The sequence below is a fragment of the Elephantulus edwardii genome, unplaced genomic scaffold (assembly GCF_000299155.1).
Source record: "Elephantulus edwardii isolate Elephantulus edwardi_28Jun2011 unplaced genomic scaffold, EleEdw1.0 scaffold00006, whole genome shotgun sequence".
Lineage (NCBI taxonomy): Eukaryota > Metazoa > Chordata > Mammalia > Macroscelidea > Macroscelididae > Elephantulus > Elephantulus edwardii.
The window spans coordinates 33,830,554-33,849,152 of NW_006399756.1; the positions used below are offsets into that span (position 1 = coordinate 33,830,554).

The following is an 18,599-nucleotide window of genomic DNA, read 5'->3' on the forward strand; positions in this document are numbered from 1 at the left end:
GTTGCTGTGTGCCTTGGAGTTGATGTCAGCTTACTATAATCCACAAGTCTGGTGGTGGTGGTTGTTAGGTGTCATCAAGTCAACTACAACCCTGTGAACAACAGGTCTGAACCTTGCCCTATCCTGCACGGTCCTCCTGACCTCTGAGAGCACACACCTATTGTTACAGTATCTGTGTCAGTCCATCTTAATTAGAGTCCTTCTCTAATCCATCACCTTTCCTAGAGAGATGTGCTTTTCCAAGGACAGGCCCCTCTTGACAACACTCCCAAAACAGATGAGACAAAGTTTTACCATTTTTGATGTTGAAGAACAATTACTGTTCAGTAATTTCCATACTCTCTTCAGTCACACTGGGAATAAGGATGGCTTCCAGTTACTTGGAAAGGTGGCTGTCTTCTGAATTTATTAGTCTAGACAAATGAATATGTCCAGAGCTACATCTGTTTGAATTCTGGGAGCCAATGCTTTCAGTGCAGCTTGAACTTCTTCCTTTGTTACCATTGATACTTTTGTTACCTCTGCTACTACTTGAAATATTTCATTGTCAACAAAGTCTCTTTGATACAGTGTCTTCTTCCATTGTCTTTTGATACTTCCTGCAAGACTCAATATTTTACCAATAGAATCCTTCAGTATTGAACATCATTGTTCTTCCGTATTTTGGAGAGGTCTCAGACAGCAGACTCCCAATGCAATTCGTCTTTTAACTTCCTGACTGCTGGTACCAAGAGTGTTGATTGTGGAGTCAGGCAAACTAAAGCTGTTAATAATCTCAGTCTCTTCACCATCTATCATGGTGCTGCTGGTTGGCTCAGTATTTTCTTGATGTTACGCTTCAATCCATATTGAAGGCTGTAGTCCTTGACCTTCTGCAGCAAGCACTTCAGGTCCTTCTCAGTTTCAGCAAGCAGGATTGTGTCATTTGCATAACGCAGATTGTTGATGACTCTTCCTCCAATCCTGATGCCACACTTCTCCTCATAGAGCCCAGCCTCTCAGATAATCTGTTCTGCATATAGATTGGAAAGGTATGGAGATAGGACACATCCCTGGTATACACCCTTCCCAATTTGGAACCAAGCTGTGTTTCCTTACTCTGTTATGACAGCTCCCTCCCAGTCCAAGTATAGGTTTTACCTGAGCACAATCAAGTGTTCTGGGATTCCCGTTCTTCTGAGTCAGCCACAGTTTGTTGTGATCCACACAATCAAATGCCTTTGCATAATCAATGAAACACAAATAGACATTCCTCTGATATGCTGTGCTTTCAGCCAAGATCCATCTAACATTAGCTATAATATTACATACTTAAAATCTGTCCAGCTCACTGAATATGTAAGTTTATCTTTTTTGTTTGTTTTTAATGAGTACTTAGAAACAACAGCATGGAGCTGCAGTTTTAAGGTATTAGCTTTTAGAAGCTTGATGTCTAACCCAACATCCACAGAGAGTTTTGACGATGTTGCTGAGAAAGGATGAGCAAAAATTCAGTGATGTCCTTTGTTATTCGTGTTAATCTGTGCCTTCTGGCTTCTTATATACAATTGCTAACTCCTTCTGGTTTTGTTGTTGTTATGTGCCATCAAATTGGAACTGACTCATAACTGATCTTCCAGTGGGTTTTCAGAGACTTCAAATCACACAGAATGAGGTTGCCTATCTTTTTCCCATTGAGAGCTGGTGTATTTGAACCATGAGCCTTTGAATGAGCAACACAACATCTTACCAGTAAGCCACCAGAGCTCTCCCTAACTTCTTCTAGAGCCACTAAAATAAAGGAGCAGTACAATAGCAACTCACATAAATCTAACAGAAGCATCTGAGATCTGCTTTCAAGGGAGAAACAAAAAGGTTAATAATGTTCCTAAGAGTTAAGTTAGCATAGAGGAGTTGTTGCCAAAGTATCAAGAAATTACTTTCAAGATTTCTGGGTTTCCATCTCACCTAACCTCTAAATGGCAGCACAGTGCAGAGCAGATCACATGTCACTAACCAAAAGGCTCAGCCACTCTGGGGATTCAGAGAATGATGGGAGAATGATGAGTGGTCTCCTCTGTTAATATTTCTATATATGGAAGCCCAGTGGAGATCCTATGAGTCAGGATTCACTTGATGGCAAGTGAGTTTTAATTTTGGCAAGGAGTTAATGGATAGTCCACAGACTTTCCAAATACAAAGAAATCTGTCTTGTAGAAAGTACAGCCAAGGCACTCCATGGAGACAAGGATGGTGAAATGTTGTGTCACATGTTTTGGGCATGTTGGTAGGAGGGCCCAGTCCTTGGAAAAAGACATCCAGCTTGGAGAAGTGGAGGGTCAGAGTAAGAGAGGAAGACTGTCAACGAGATGGATTGACACAGTGACTGTAACAACAGGCTCAAACGTTGGAAATTGTGAAGATGGCACACAAACAGGCAGGATTTTGATCTTTTGTTCATAGCATGGATGGATATGAGACATATTTTTGGAATCTGCCTTTCAGAAGTTTTCCGAGGTCTTCCCAAGGGCTTCCAAAACAGTCGGGTTGTTTTCTGTTTGGGTTTTTGGGTTTTTTTGTGTGTTTTTTTTAAATCCTCTCCAGTGAAGGAGTGTGCTTTCATATTGTGTAACTCAAAAGGAGGATGTCTCCTTCACCTAAGAATTGCCATTTAGGAGTTGGTTGTAAAAGTCAACTGTTACTTCTTGGTTTGTTTGTCCTGTTAGTCTGATTGCGGCCCCTTCCCCCACCCTACAGACTGGTCATTTTCCTGTTGGCTCTTTCTCAGGAGCATGGGACATCAGCTGGGCCTTTCACATCCTGGCACGAGCAAGGCCAAGAGTGCCTGATGTCTAAATTGGTGCCAGTCACGAGCAGTGAATCCTGTCTAGAGCTCTCCTCAGCCTGATTGGAGTTCTCCCGACTCTAGTACCAGAGTGAGCATCTGCCCAGCTCACAGCTGCTGCTCGGAGAGCACAGAGCTAATAGGAACCAGAGATTTAAGAGGTTTCTCAAGCCTCTTTTTCACTTTAGCCTAAATCCTGTGTTGGCTAGTGCTGACTAGTTAATTAAGTCCTGCATTTAGAAATTAGATAGGTGGGAAATCTCCAGTAGGCTCCTGAAAGTAATTCCTTCATTTTGCAAGAACATATCCTCTGTACTAACCAAACTCTTAGGAAAGTTATTAACCTTTTACTTTTTCTTTCTCCCTTGGAAATAGACCTCAGAAATTTGTTAGATCTATGTAAGTTACTGTTGTACTACTAAACTTGTATTTTAAAAAATAGCCAATATATCCATATAATACAGCATTTGAAAGATAGAAAAGAATACACAGAAGATTCCTTCTGTCCTAAAATGGAATGTACACTGTGACAAGTGAATTTTGCTGTGTGATTACTGTGTAACATTCTTACTAAAGGACTGCAGGAAAGGAGCTTACTTAAGTAACTTTGAAAACTAAAGACAAAACTTTGCTTGTAAATTTGTGGTTCTCAGGGTACTTTAACAATTCTTTGTTGTTCTTTTTTTTTTTTCTTTTTTTTTTTCTTTGTTGTTCTAAGGTTGAGCAAATACTAAATACTAGATAATGAGAACCATATTTCTCACTGAGAAGAAAGTTACAAATAAGCAAGGGAAGAAGGCCAGAATGAACCCTGTAGTGCTGGATTGGACTTGGAGACATTTACTTTGAGTTTATGTTAAGTTTAATATACCTGTGTGAATAGATACAAAAACAGTAGATGTTTCTGTGTGTGCAGTGTTGTCTACTGAGGATAAGGAATAAAAAACAAGACAGAACACCAAGACTCTTTAAGAAAACAGGTAGAGCAGGGGGAGAGCAATTCAGACAACTAAAACACCAAACCCAGCTTCCCTGTGCCTTTATTGAAAATTGCCAGGGAGAATCTATGCAAATCAAGTTATGCTCTTTCTATTGAAAACCTTACGCTTGACTCAGGAGGGAGGGGTTAGCAAATACAATACAAGAATTGTGTAAAGGCTTAAGGTCTGTCTTAGTGCTTACCTCATGTGAACACCTAAGGTCTGCCTTGATGCTTCAGCGGTGAATTCCAGCTTGTATCTGTGCCTCCCTCATATCCTGATACAGCATTTGGTTTAATAAAATTTTTAGTGTGAAATTTGGCTTTCCACACAGAGGTTGGAGAGCTCTGGTGGCCTAGTGGGTAAAGAGTTGAGCTGCCAGCCCAAAGACAGCCGGTGGGAATCCACCAAATGCCGCACAGGAAGAAGATGGGCAGGCTCCTCCCATGCAATTTACTGCCTCTGAAAATGTGCTGAAGGGTCGGCTATGATTCCATTTCTCTTCCCTTTGTTTTGGCTTCTCGACACTTTAGTGCAATTTTCAGTCTCTTCTAACATCCATTTCATTTTTTTTCCTTTCTCCTCTTCTTCGAGAAGCTGAACTCTATTAAGAAGAATGTGGCATCAATAACCTGTAGTATGCAGATGACACAACTGTTTGCTGAAAGTGAGGAGGATTTGAAGTACTTGTTGCAGAAAATCAAAGAATACAGCCTTCAGTATGTATGGCATATCAATGTCAGTAAACAAAAATTCTTACCACTAGACTGATAGGCAGCATAGATGGATAAAAGATTTAAACTGTCATCAACTTCATCTTGCTTGAATCCACAGTCAACACCTTTGGTATTAGCACTCAGGAAATCGGGAGACTCATTGTACTGAGAAAGTCAACGATTAGGGACCTCTCCAAGTTACTCAGGAGTAATGATGTCTTTTTGAGGACTAAGATGCATCTGATTTAGGCCATGTTCTTTCCAATCATTTGTTATGCATCTGAGAGCTGGGCAGTGAATAAGGATGACAGAAGAAGATACCTTTGAGCTGTGGTGTTAGAGAAGAGTATTGGACATCCCATGAACAGCCAAAAGAACAAACAGATACGTCTTGGAAAGGGTGCAGCCAGAGTGCTCTTTGAAGTTGAAGATGATTGGGCATGTTGCTAGGAGTGATTATTCCTTTGAGAGAGATGTGATGCTTAGAAGGGCAGAAGGGCAGCGAAGGAGAGGAAGACCCTTAACCAGGTGGATTAGCACAGTAACTACCATAATGAGCTCTAGTGTGTCAGGAAGTGTGAGGACGGCACAAGGTAGAACAGGGTTCAGATCTGTTGTTCATAGGTCGCTATGGGTCATGCTCGACTCAACTACACTTAACAACAAGAAGTAGGGCTTAATCTTTTCCTCTCTCTTAAATATTAGCTGGTTTGGGTGACACTTCCAAAGAAAAGTATGAAACAGGGAAAATAGCAACTCTTGTAGAGATGGCAGAGCGTTCTGGTGATCTGTGGTTCAGGAGTTGTGTTGCCAACTCAGAGGCAAGTGGTGTGAATATACCAGCTGCTCTGAGGGAGCAGCCTCCTTCTGTGCCATTTACAGCCTCTGAAAACCTTCTAGAAGGTTGGCTGAGTCATTTCTGACTTGATGGCACTGAGTTTGCATTTGAGTAGATGTGATTGCAGCAGCAGTACATTAACAGTGAACAGTCAAACTAGATTCAGAAGAGGACGTGAAACAAGGGATATCATTGCTGACAGCAGATGGATCTAGGCTGGAAACAGTATCAGTAAGATGTTTACCTGTGTTTTATTGATTGCAAGCATTCAGCTGTGTGGATCATAACAGATTATAACTGACATGATGAAGAGTGGGAATTCCAGAACATGTGATTGTGCTCATGCATTCACTGAACAAGACAGTGGAATACTGCATGGTATGAAATCAGGAAAGGTGGATGTGAGGGTTGCGTCCTTTTACCATGCTTACTTAGACTGTAAGCTACACAGATAATCTAAGAAGCTGAACTATTTGATGAAAAATGTCACATCACCATTAGAAGACTAACCAACAGTTTGCAACTTGCAAATGACACAGTCTTACTTGCTGAAAGTGTCAAGGGCTTGAAGCATTTGTTGATGAAGATTGAGGATTACAGCTTCCCATAAACAAACCCCCTCACAACTAGACCATAAAGCCATATCATGATAAACAGAGAAAGATTTAAAATGTCAAGTTTGTAATTTTACTTGGATCAACAGTTGACACCTAGGGATGCACTGGCCAGGAAATAAATGACGCATCATTACATTGGGGAAATCTGCTGCAAAGGACCTCTTTAAATTAGCTTTTTGCTTTGGCTTTTGTTTTTGTTTTGTTAGGTTGGTTTTTAAATACATATTTTTTAAAAAATCTCTTTAGGGACTAAGTTGTGCCTGACCCAAACCACAGTATTTTCATTCGCCTCATATGCGTACAGAAGCTGGACAAATAAGAATGCTTAAAGAAGAATTGATACCTTTGAATTAGGTTATTGGTGAAGAATATGAAATATTCCATAGACTTCCAAAAGAATAAACAAATCTTACAAGACATACAGCCAAGAATGCTTCTTAAAAGAGAGGATGATAGGCCTTGCTCTCACAGACTTTGAACATGTTATCAAGAAGGAACAATCCCTGGAGAAGGACATCATGTTTGGTAAAAGTGAGGGTCGTTTACAGAAAGGAAGACCCCAACAGAATGGATTGGCACAAGAACTACAGCAGTGGGGTCAAACATAGCGAAGATTGAGAGCCTGGCACATGGTGGGCAGTGTTTCATTCTGTTGAACGTAGGGTCCCTCTGAGTCAAAACTGACTCATAGCTGACGCTCTAGCAGATTTCTGAGACTAAATCGCACAAGAGGAGATTTGTCCATATTTCTCCTGCAGATCCACTGGTGGAGTCAAACCACCAGACGCACAGCATTTGGATTGATATCTGGTCAGTTCTAACACAGTGATCCTGTGTTACTCGATGCAAAAGGGTTCTTTCTGTAGTCATTTGCCAATAAGACAGACGTATTGCAATATCCAAAACACTTTATGGCAGATCTGGGAAAGCAGAGAGGATCTTCTCAAAAACTGCCTTCGTTGCAAATATGCTATGTAATCTATATATGATGCCAAACCAATGAATTTAAACTGTGCTCAAATTAAAAAAAAAACAACCTGCCTTCGTGTCTAAGAGTGGCCATTGGCTTGTATACTTGGGTAAGATGTTAGTTACTAGTAAACAAACAGCTTGTGGTATAATTTACTTATGACTGAGAAAAACATCTTCAAAGAGATAAATGCTAATCCAGTTATATACAACTGAGAAAAACATCTCCAAAGAGATAAATGCTAATCCAGAAAAGAATTACATATAGTTGAGGACAAATCACTTTAAAAAGGTCAATATTAATCCAGGAAAGATGTATTTCCTTTCTTGGGAAACAGTTTAAGGTACTTTATATGACTAAAGAAAGAAAAATAGAATTCTAGGGCAAAACAACCAGTTTTGCAAGCTAGAGACAATTTATGTCAGTTTTACAACTATACTGACATGTTTGAATAATCCTGAATTTATTAATATCATCTTTAGGACAGAGTAGAACTGCACACAGGTTTTCTAGCCTGTGGTCTTTATGGATCTTTTCTTCCATGGACCATATGGAATTTAAATTTTCAAATACTGATTCAGTCGCTAGCCACCTTAACAAAACATTTTATTGTTTGTTGTAATTTTTTTATTTCACTTGAATTTTCCAGATACACAGTCATATCATTTAAAAAATAATGTATCTGCTTCTTTTTCCATTTTTATACTTGTGTGAAAATAATAATGTGTAGTAGGGGCTTTTGGCAGTCGTGGTGACCCCATGGTACAAAGCCTCAGATAGATAGGAAACATGATTAAAGTCATGTAACCCTGTGATAGCTTCCCCCACCCCTTATTTCTTATTTCTCTCTTTTGTCTCCTCTAGATGTGAAATCTGGCAGCTATACAGTGTTGCAAGTGGTGGAAGCCCTTGGGTAAGAGCCTCTGCCTTACAGTGCTCTCCTCCAGCCTTGCCCCTGCTCTCTGAAAAGGTTATGCAGCTGCTAAGGAAGTGATGGGAGCACAAAACATGGACGCCATATCAGCTCTTGGCTCTGTACACGGGTTTGGGGTCAGGTGGGTGGTTAAGGCCATCAGCTTTTATTTAGTTAGACCTGTGATTCCACCTGGGCTTCTTGAGGCCTACCCAGCCCCATGAGGTTTGTGTCAGCCTGACTCCTAGAAGCTGTGGAGCTGGCCCTGGGGATTGAGCTACCAGGTGATGACCCTTCACCAGAATCCCACTAAAAAAGGCCAGTGTTGTAACTAGCCAGGTGACCAGATGTTCCAAGCACTAGAAGAAATTTGTGATTATAGTCTGCTATACTACCTGCTCTCCTCGCACTTCACTCTTGGCAGACTATTTAAATTGACAGGTCACTTATTAGCAAGATTATTAACTGTCAGCAAGTATGTCGTCTGAAACAGAGACAACTAGAAATTTGAGCAGAAAGCTAAGTCACTATATAACGCATTCTCCCATGAAACCTAGCATTGGACTCTACTCTTACTGCTGAAGCCTGGCTTCATTTTTTGACTCCTCTTTTTTTTTTTAAATTGTAATTTAAGTGAAAGTTTACAAAGCAAATTAGTTTTCCATTCTACCTTTCATAGACATTTTGTTTTACAATATTAATTCTAGTCCATAGGGAGTTGTACTACTAACCCAAAGGTTTGACTGGCAGTTTGATTCTGCCAACAGGAAAAAGATGGGCAGTCTCTTTTCATGTAATTTACAGTCTCCAGAAACCCATTGTAGGGTCTGCTATGAAATTGGTTCCCACTTAGCCACAATGAATTTTTCTGAGTTGGCCTAATAAGTTCATTTAAAATATAATATCTTTAGAGAAGATATAATTAATAATATCTTTAGAGAAGATATAATTCTCATCATGTAAAATTAATGTGTGAAAATGTATAAGTCAGTGACTTAGTATATTAGTATATTATTGTATATTGTACCATCATAATGACTTTTATGACATTTTCATATTCCAGAAAACAATTGTCATACTCATTAGCAATCACACCCATTTCCCCCTCCCTCAGCCTCTGGCAACCACTAATTTGTGTCTTGTCTCTATCCATTTGCCTATTGTAAACATTTTGTATAAATGGAAACATAGTATGTGGCTTTTGTGTCTGCCTTTGGTCGTTTATCATTATATTTTCAAGGTTTATACATATTAGAACAGATATTTAGGAAGTTCTGGTGGCTGAGTGATAAGGAGTTATACTGCCAACCCAAAAGCAAATGGTTTGAATCCACCAGTTGCTCTGTGGGAGAAAGATGGGCAGTCAACTCCGATGTGATTGATTATCTCTGAAAACCTGCTGGAGGGCCAACTGTGAGTTGATTCCAACTCAGTAGTGGATAACGACAACAGCATAGCATATATTAATACTTAATTTCTTTTTATTGCCAAATAATACTCCATTGTATGGGTATATATCACGTTTTGTTTGCCATTCGTTCCTTCATAGGCTTCAAGTTGTTTCTACTTTTTGTCAGTTCCACGTAATGCTGCTGGAATACAAATATGGACATTGATATACTTCAGTACATTTTGTAAATGTTCTGAAAACACTTTTTTCTTTGTGGGCAGAGACCTTTGCACACATTCCTGCCCTGCAGATCTTATCAAAAATTATCCTATTTTTGTCCTGTTACCCTACTCCAATTCAAGAGCAATGAGTAACTGATAATAATTTTTAAAAAACCACCCTAAAACAACTCCTCAAACTCATTGTGGGACCAACTGTTAGCTCTCCCCCCAGTAGGTTTTCAGAGGTTGTAAATTGTGTGGAAAAAATCACCCATCTTTCTCCTACCTCTAGTGAATTTCACACACACACACACACACACACACACACACACACACACACACACACACACACCCTCTTATCTTTACAGCTTAACTCAAAATGGTCAGCTTTCCTCCAGAAATCATCCTCTTTCTCCATGTTTCTCCATAGACTTCTTCCAGCATGTGGAAATAGAATCTCTCTGGACCTGTATTGTAGATAAATCATCTCTATGTTGCTTCAGTCCAGCTTTTCCCAGATCAATAACCCCAAATTGTTATAACCTGTATTCTGACAAGTACTTTGTAACCCCCCTGTTACACTGTATTGTTGTCCTGGGCCTTGGTGCTTGTGCTCAGTACCTTTTTCTTAGCTGTAATTTTCAAACATATATTTATTCTCTTGTTTTGGAAGAAAATGCAAGTAATCTCTCAAGCCCTGTGGGTAGGTGCTAAGCTCTGATTCAGAGGAAGGTACCCATCATTCATGCCCAAGGCCCATTAGGTGCCATGCTCAATGTGCCTGCAGCCAGGACCCTCTGTTAGCTGCAGTATCTCATGTGCCTTTGATGGTGCCAGGTCAGTCTGTGGGTCCATATGTTAGATATCTGTCCTTGCTGGTATCTGTAAATCTAGCTACTATACAGAAGCATCTTCTGGGGCTGTTTTTATTCCAGTAATACCAGACTTCCATGCCCAGGGGATGAGTGTGACAAATGTAAAACATTTACTCTTTCAAACATTTGAGCTGGTTAATGGTGGACTCTATCCTACTTTTCTTTAGGTCTTCTCTAGAAAATCCAGAGCCCCGAACTCGGGCACGAGGAATCCAGCTTTTGTCACAGGTGCTGCACCAGTGTCACTCCTTGCTGCTGGAAAAAGAAGGTACTGGCATCTTAGTAATGGGTGTCCTCCTCAGTAACTGAGCCAAGGCTTCCCAAGTCTACTCAAGCCAGCTTTGTAGGGAGACAGGAGAAGAGGGGGCAAGATCTCTGGGACCAGCTAGCTCAAGGTCTTCATTCTTCATTGATGGCATGTATGGCCAACATGATTAGAATTAACATAAAAGACTCAAGGTTTTCAAATACAACCTTAGATGGGTGTGTTTTTAAAGAGCATGTTTTCCCTTCTCTGTAAAAAAAAAAAAGTATTATTTCTTAGATGAAGAAGAAGTAACCAAATATCAAAATTCTTTGAAGTCCTTAAATATATCACCTTTTACAAAATGAGTAAGCCTGTTTCTATAAAGTTTTATTGTCATATTCATTTATTCATTTAGTTATTAACTGCAATTGCTTCTATGTTAAAGAGTTCAGTAGTTGTTGAATTGTGACAGAGACCATATGTTCTACAAACCTAAAATATTGACTGCCTAACACTTTAAGAAAAATTTTGCTTATCTATATTTTATAAAAAGACAGTTCTGGGTAGTCCAGAATTGGTTTAATTATAAACCTGTGTAAGAAAAGAATATAAGAACTGTTCTTTTCCGAACTGAGCAAATCAAAGCAACCACAAACGGGAGAGAAGCAGACAGACATGGGACATGTCTCATAATTAAAGGGAAACTCTTTAGGGAAGGCATAATGCTGCCAGGCCCTCCCCTGGCCTGTGTGAATTAATGAATGCCTTTGGTTTGTGTAGTGGTGCACCTGATCCTGTTCTATGAGAACCGGCTGAAGGACCATCATCTTGTGATCCCATCCGTCCTTCACGGTCTGAGGGCACTTGTGAGTTCTCTTCATTATATAAAACCATGTTCACAGAAACCCTTGTCCAGTGAATTCTCTCCTTGATGTTTAGCAGTAAAGTTCAGGTACTGAGAGGCAGATTCACCCAAATAGGACTAATTTAGTATCAACCTTCTCCACCTTGTTTTCACTCAGAGTAAAAGTATTTGAGGGTGGGTTGTGGTAGGAGGTGGAATTCAGAGTCAGTTGAAAAGGAGCCACAGAGAGCTCTGGTGACCTAGTGGTAAGGCACACAGTTCAAATCTGCCATCTGCTCCAAAGAAGAAGGATGGGCAGTGTCCTCCCATTCAGTTTACTGCCTCTGAAAACCCACTGGAAGGTCAGCTATGGGTCAGTTCTGGCTCAGAGGCACACAGCAGTAACAACAACAGAACCTAACCAGCTAGAGAAATATAACCAAGTTTCTCACTCTTCAGCACATCTTCCTGAACCAGGGTTTTGTGTGCCCCTTTGTAACTCACTATGCCTGATACAGAATTGTATCTTGGAGGCTGTGCCATAAAATTCCTTTGTTTACAAATCACATCTTTTTCCACAGAGCCTGTGTGTGGCTTTGCCTCCAGGGCTGGCTGTCTCTGTCCTGAAAGCCATCTTCCAGGAGGTACATGTACAGGTGAGTGGAACAGACACTGGGTTTTCCTCCACCTCCTTCCCTTGGCATTAATAGAATCAGAGAGCAATAAAAGAGTGCTTTCCTTCAAAGTTTTAAACTCTAGGAGGGCTTTTAACTGCTTTGGCTAGTCCTTGCTACTTTATGAGGAGAGCGATACATGCCATTATATTGGATCTTAGTCTTTCTCCCTTAAAGAAAGTATACAACAGACAGGTTTTGGTTATGGACCCACTGCTGTACAGCTAGGCCAGTATCTGAATCCTTTCTCTGAAGTTCCTCTTAGATTGATCTTATTCTGGTGTAAAGAACACTGTCCACTTACGGATTATGAAGCCACAGTTGTTATATCATTTAAAGTATTTTTTTTTCCTTTTTTTTATTTTATTGGGAAAATCATGTTGGGGATACACAGAGGTGAGGGTCATTTAAAGTATTTTTTTAACACTTCTTTACTTCCTTTCTCTCAAAGTCCCTGCCTCAGGTGGACCGACACACAGTCTACAATATCATCACCAACTTTATGCAGACGCGGGAAGAAGGTAAAATACAGGATTCTTAGGGAAAATCTGAAAAATGAACACATTCTACTTTTTTCTTCTGTTAGTGAACTATTAATCTTGATAATTATTTGAAAGAGGCAGTACTCAGAATGATAAAGGGAAACTTAAGAGGCCACTCCACTCATTCCTCTGTGGTTTAAAGACAGGGTGGAGTTTAATCTGAAAATTTAAACCCTTGCCTCTGTAGCAATGTGCATAGCAGTATCTGCCTCTTTACTGAGTGCTGCAGGCATCGCTCACTCCATCACTGCCAACACTTGCAAACACACTGGAAGGTCATCCTGGTGATCCTCTGTCATGGTGACCGTCCATCATAATGACCCTCCCTCATGGTGACCCCCATCATGGTGACACCCCCATCATGAAGACACCCCCACACCCCCATTTTGTTTGCAAGGCTATAAATGAATGAGAGGAGGCTTCCTGGCATCAGAAGACAAAAGGACCTGCTCTACTCCAGGAGGCAGTGTTGTTGTTTTTGTGTATCATAGAGGGAAAATACAAGAGCCCAGCTTTCTATCATGTGGGACATTGACTACTCTGTTTTCTTCTCAGAACTGAAAAGCCTGGGAGCTGACTTCACATTTGGCTTCATCCAGGTTATGGATGGGGAAAAGGATCCCCGTAATCTTCTGGTGGCCTTCAGCATTGTCCATGACCTCATCTCCAGAGACTATAGTCTTGGTACGTTCTGGTAATTGTGAGTTTGAAGTTGGGGCCTCTCAAATGATTGTTTTTATAATCTATTTCCATTTTTGTCTCTTTTAGGACCTTTTGTGGAAGAGTTATTTGAAGTTACATCCTGTTATTTTCCTATTGATTTTACCCCTGTAAGTAGCATCTTATTCAAATGTTTTTGAGGGCCTAATATGTGATAGGCCTTATTCTAGGCAGTGAGAATTCAAAGGTGAACAAAGCAGATGTCCTATCTGCCTCATGGGTTTGTATTTTAGTAATAAATAAAGGAGCATTTGAGCTCTGAAAATTCAATTTTTCTGGGATTATAAAACACTAAAGACTATAAACTAGTTCTTTTGTTGCTTTCATTTATCAGAATACTTAAGTCACTGTAAAAAGAGCTTGAGCCGTGGAAGAGCAGCCAAGTCTGACCTCTCCTAACTCCATAGTGGGGGAACAGTCCTCATCTCCAACATCCACACACAGAACCATTTCCCATTAGGTCATTCATAGCTCCCATGCTCCCTCACCTACTTCTGTCAATCCTAACACCAACCATCCCTCCCAGGCCTCTGTCTGCTCTAGTGCCAGGCCCACTAATTCACTGCAGTGACCTCATAGAAGTCACAGACCCATACTCAAGATCATGAAGTTTATTAGAGAAGTTAACAGGTTACAATTCAGCTTGGAAACAGGACAAAATTCTTAAGTCAGGACAACTTCTCAGGTGTGCGCACAGGCCCTTCAATCCTTCAGCTTCTCGGCTTTTCAGGTTACAAAGTTTAGTCCTGCCAGTTATGGTGTCTCTCCTTCAGCCCTCCAGCAAGCTTGGGCAAAAGGAATGTGGCTCTCGCTCTGCTCCCTGCTCTCTGGAAGTCCTTGACGACACCTGCATTTCTAAAACTCGAGGCCTCTAGAGAATTAACCTCTAGATTCTGCTGCAGTTAGGGAGCAGATGAAAGGGAAGCTTCCTCAGCTTCATTGTCAGTCCATAGGTACCTAGGATGGCTAGTCCTTAAGTCTTTTGAGGATTATGCCATAAATATGAGTTACTCAGCTTTCCCCAGCCTATGAAGGATTCTGTTACGTTGAGTCTATTAAGAATTTTCTTCTTACTCATTTGCTTTCCAGCTTCTGAAATGTTCCTAATAATTTTCTCCTATTCCTTTCACCTTTTAGCTTTGCATCTTTAATACAAAACGTAATAGGAATGATTGTATGAAACGCAGTGTGAATGAAGGATAGTGTGAAACACAATGTCTAAGAACTTTTTAAGCAAACCAATATAAAATCTTTTTTTAAAAAAAACCCACCTAACAAAAACAACACAAATCACCTTCGACTTATTTTTAGTGGGATTCCCAAAAGGGAAGAACCTAATGCATGTTTTCAGTCTGCCACCTTGATATAAAAACACATAGTTCTTTTTTATCATTTTGGACCTTAGATTTTTCTAGAAATCCTTGTGATTTAAAAGGAACATTTGTTGCCAGAATTGCAACTTTTATAAGGGTGAAAAATAGGGATGCACAACGAAATTGCGTTAGTTAATAAATTGTGCCTCACCCACAATGAAATATTAAAACGAATTTAAGTTAAGAAATTTAAGGAAGACTAATTTAAGAAAGAATACATTAATACCATTGGAAAATGATGCCATGTTAGTGGAAGAAATACTTTGTAAATATTGTATACAAAAGATCTCATTTTTTAAAAGTTTGCGTGCTTTACAGTGAAACAGTAGAAACTAATATGTAGTCATTGGAGAGTAAGAGAAGGGAACAGAAAGCAGTATCCCAAAAGGCTAAGAGTGCTCATTTCTGAGCTTAAGATATGCACAGTGTAATCAAATAGAAAAGTCAGGCTATAAAGAGAAAGTCCCCAAGGAACACACAAGAGCAAGTGCATCTTCTTGCCGGGGCTTCACATCATGCTACTCTGCCAGAGTGGTTGTAAGCATGACCCTGTTCTCAGGAGGTCAGGTTGACACTTTTGTCCAAGTGTGAAGATGATTTATACAAACCCCCACCTTTCCTCCCTTTTCTAGCCACCTAATGATCCCCATGGTATCCAGAGAGAAGATCTGATCCTGAGTCTTCGGGCTGTTCTGGCTTCAACACCTCGATTTGCTGAGGTGGGTTACCAAAGTTAGGGTATATATAACCTTAGCTCATGAATAGCTCTGAAGGAGGAAACAAAAACAAGAAAACCAACCAACAATGAAAGTGTGGAGAGAAACAAAGAAAGATCTTATGTGCATTTTAGAGAGTAATGCTCCTACAAGTATCTTCAGGCTCGTGGTTATCAGACTGTCAAAGCTGCAAACTTTACAATCTTTCCTTTAAAATAGTCCAAACCCTATGTTATGCTGTCTTTGGAAATCCTATAGCTTTGCAAACTAGGACATTTTTCTCTTAACATAGAGTCTGGTCACAGATTGACAGAAAGGCTTCCTTTCAGTCATAACTTCAGACTGTAATGTAATTCTTTGATCTCAGATCCCCGAGAACTGGTGACAGTGACTACTGGTGACTGAGATGCTACATATCCTAGGCTGAACTTTTTCCTTCTCTCTGACAGTTCCTGTTGCCCCTTCTGATAGAGAAAGTGGATTCTGAGATGCTGAGTGCCAAGCTGGATTCTCTGCAGACTCTAGTGAGTGATTTTTCTCCTCCCTGGGTCCAGCTGCCTCTAAGCAAGTCAGGCACACTAAGGGTTAATGACCCAGGGGGCAATCTGATACATCTGAAAAGATGGCTGCTTGGGATCTGGATCTGTATATCAGCTAAAGTTCTCCGTTGCATATTGTCTCGTCCCTCAATAACTGGGGTACAGACTAAGGCTGGCCGAGGCTCCCACTTTAAACTTCTTCACCAGTCAAGTGAGCTCCTAGTTGCCTGTCTCTTGGATAGGCCTGTATGAAATAACTGCTAGCTTTTCTACTGAGAACCAGGGTCCCTCAGGTGTAATTATCTGTGGGGCCTGCATCTCCTTCGGGATCTGAGTGTGATAGCTGATATATGTGGTTTCCTTGGTAGAATGCTTGTTGTTCTGTGTATGGGCAGAAGGAACTGAAGGATTTCCTCCCCAGCCTTTGGTCTTCTATACGCAGAGAGGTAAGTGTTATTTAGATAAACTCACTACTGTTGGCTTCTGGCTGTCAGGGGTGAGAGGAAATAATACAACATGTCCTATTACCTTGGTTGCCCCTAGGGCCAAGAAAGGGGGGCTTTCTTCCAGTTGAATGACAGAGAGTCCCTATATGAGGGTCAGCTGCCTAGTGCTAGCACTGGATCATCATTGTACAATGCCCATTTCCTGCCCTTCCCTGAAGAAGCATGGGCTAAGCTGCCGTGCTGGGGGGAGGGGGGCCCTCAAATAGAGGATCTTCATTAGCTACTGCTCAGAATTGGCATCTGGTCCTCAAAAAGCTTACATATCAGTCCTAGTGGGACTCGGGATTTGGTGAGAGTACACTAGTTGAGGAGCACTCACTAAGGAGTTTATTTCCATTGCTGTGCTTTGGAAAGGCCCCCCAGCCCCCGAAAATAGGCAGTGTGCGGGTGGGGATTTACTTGGTACAGGCTCACCTCAGTAGCCATGGGATCCTCTCTGACAGGTGTTCCAGACGGCAAGTGAGCGGGTGGAGGCAGAGGGCCTGGCAGCCCTCCTCTCCCTGACTGCGTGTTTGTCTCGTTCTGTGCTGAGGGCTGATGCTGAGGACCTCCTTGACTCCTTCCTTAGCAACATCTTACAGGGTAATGGAGCTGTGACAGCCAGATAGAGGGGTGGGCACAAGAGAGAAGATTGCTCAAGGACCTTTCATATGTAACCTCCATATCCTAAGTGTTTTAGTGGCTGTAATCTTCCTTTGAATTGAAAACAGTCTGAGGAGTAACTGCTAACTAATTATCCCAATGTGAATCTCAGAGCTCAGCAACATTTGGCCTACTCCCAGGTCTGTGATTTGCTTCTCTCTAGACTGCAGGCACCATCTCTGTGAACCGGACATGAAGCTGGTATGGCCTAGTGCCAAGCTGCTGCAGGCAGCCGCAGGTGCATCTGCCCGAGCCTGTGACTACATCACCAGCAACGTCCTGCCTTTGCTGCTGGAACAGTTCCACAAGCACAGTCAGGTATGAGGAGGAATCTTTAGGGAAATGGGTGGGTGGTGTGTGTGCTGGAGTCTCTTTTTCTTACTGGCCTACTTATTTAAGTCTTTAATTTCTTAATGCTACTTTATAGTTTTCAGTATACCAGTATATTTTACCTTCTTGGTTAATTTTTTCTTTAGTATTTTTTTCTATCTCATATAATAAAATTCTTTTCTTAATTTGCTTTTCAGATTATTCACTGCTTATATATAGAAGTACAACTAGTTTTGTATGTTCATTTTCCATCCTGCATCTTAACTATTTCTGAGCTCTTACAGGGTTTGGCTGTGGTTTTATGGGGTTTTTAGTTGATTCTTTAGGATTTTGCACATAGAATCATATCACCTGTGAACTGAGTTAATTGTACTACTTTCCAGTTTTTAAATTCTTTTCTTTAACTTGCCTGATTGCTCTCCCTGGAGCTTGCAGTGCTGTGCAGGATAGAACCACGAGCCTTCTAGTTGGTAGCCAAGTGCTTTAATCACTAGGGGCTCCTTTTTTTTTTACTTTTTTTGACCCCAGTACCCCTTAAAACATTACAGAGTAACCAGCGGCGGACAATCCTTGAAATGATGCTTGGGTTTTTGAAGCTGCAACAGAAATGGGGATATGAAGACAAAGGTAGGGCCACCTTTCAATTGTGGTAACACAGGGCTTGGTCAGCACCATAGTCCTCGAAATGACAGTAAGGCAAGGAGTTGCCAAGGGCAGTATTTAGAACTGGGGTTCTATTCTGAGGGGGTAGCACAAGACAGCATTCAGTGGGTGAAACTTATTTGCTTTTCCCCCAGTGGGCCTCTTGGATACTCGCTGGGCTGCCCACTAACACCACTGCCATCAAGGTGATTTCGATTCTAGTGACCCTCCATCAGATTTTTGCAGCAATAAGTCCTTATGGGAGAAAACTGCCCATATTTCTCCATCAAAGCAGCCCATCATTTGAACCACCTGGATTGTTGTTGTTGTGTACAGTTGAGTTGGATCCATCTCATAGCTGACTCTCCACCAGGTTTTCAGAGGCAGTAAATCACATGGAAAGAGACCGCCTATCCTCCTGTGGACCAAGCAGTTGGTGGATTCAAACCACATGCCTCTGGGATTGTAGCACATCTTCTT

The 18,599-nt window shown here is 41.0% G+C and overlaps 1 protein-coding gene across 2 annotated transcripts in view; it reads left to right on the forward strand.

The window, feature by feature from the left end:
* MMS19 (MMS19 nucleotide excision repair homolog (S. cerevisiae)) overlaps window positions 1-18,599 on the forward strand; it is a 34,149-nt gene that overhangs the window by 7,734 nt on the left and 7,816 nt on the right. Inside the window, exons 2-14 of one of the 2 annotated variants that reach the window (XM_006880061.1) lie at window positions 7,810-7,858; window positions 10,512-10,612; window positions 11,372-11,457; window positions 12,017-12,091; window positions 12,561-12,630; window positions 13,207-13,335; window positions 13,420-13,481; window positions 15,377-15,463; window positions 15,910-15,984; window positions 16,368-16,445; window positions 16,949-17,087; window positions 17,311-17,465; window positions 18,026-18,104. In XM_006880061.1, the coding sequence (XP_006880123.1) occupies window positions 7,810-7,858; window positions 10,512-10,612; window positions 11,372-11,457; window positions 12,017-12,091; window positions 12,561-12,630; window positions 13,207-13,335; window positions 13,420-13,481; window positions 15,377-15,463; window positions 15,910-15,984; window positions 16,368-16,445; window positions 16,949-17,087; window positions 17,311-17,465; window positions 18,026-18,104 (1,185 nt within the window). The remainder of the gene's footprint in view (window positions 1-7,809; window positions 7,859-10,511; window positions 10,613-11,371; window positions 11,458-12,016; window positions 12,092-12,560; window positions 12,631-13,206; window positions 13,336-13,419; window positions 13,482-15,376; window positions 15,464-15,909; window positions 15,985-16,367; window positions 16,446-16,948; window positions 17,088-17,310; window positions 17,466-18,025; window positions 18,105-18,599) is intronic. The other variant, XM_006880062.1, reaches the window with a different exon arrangement.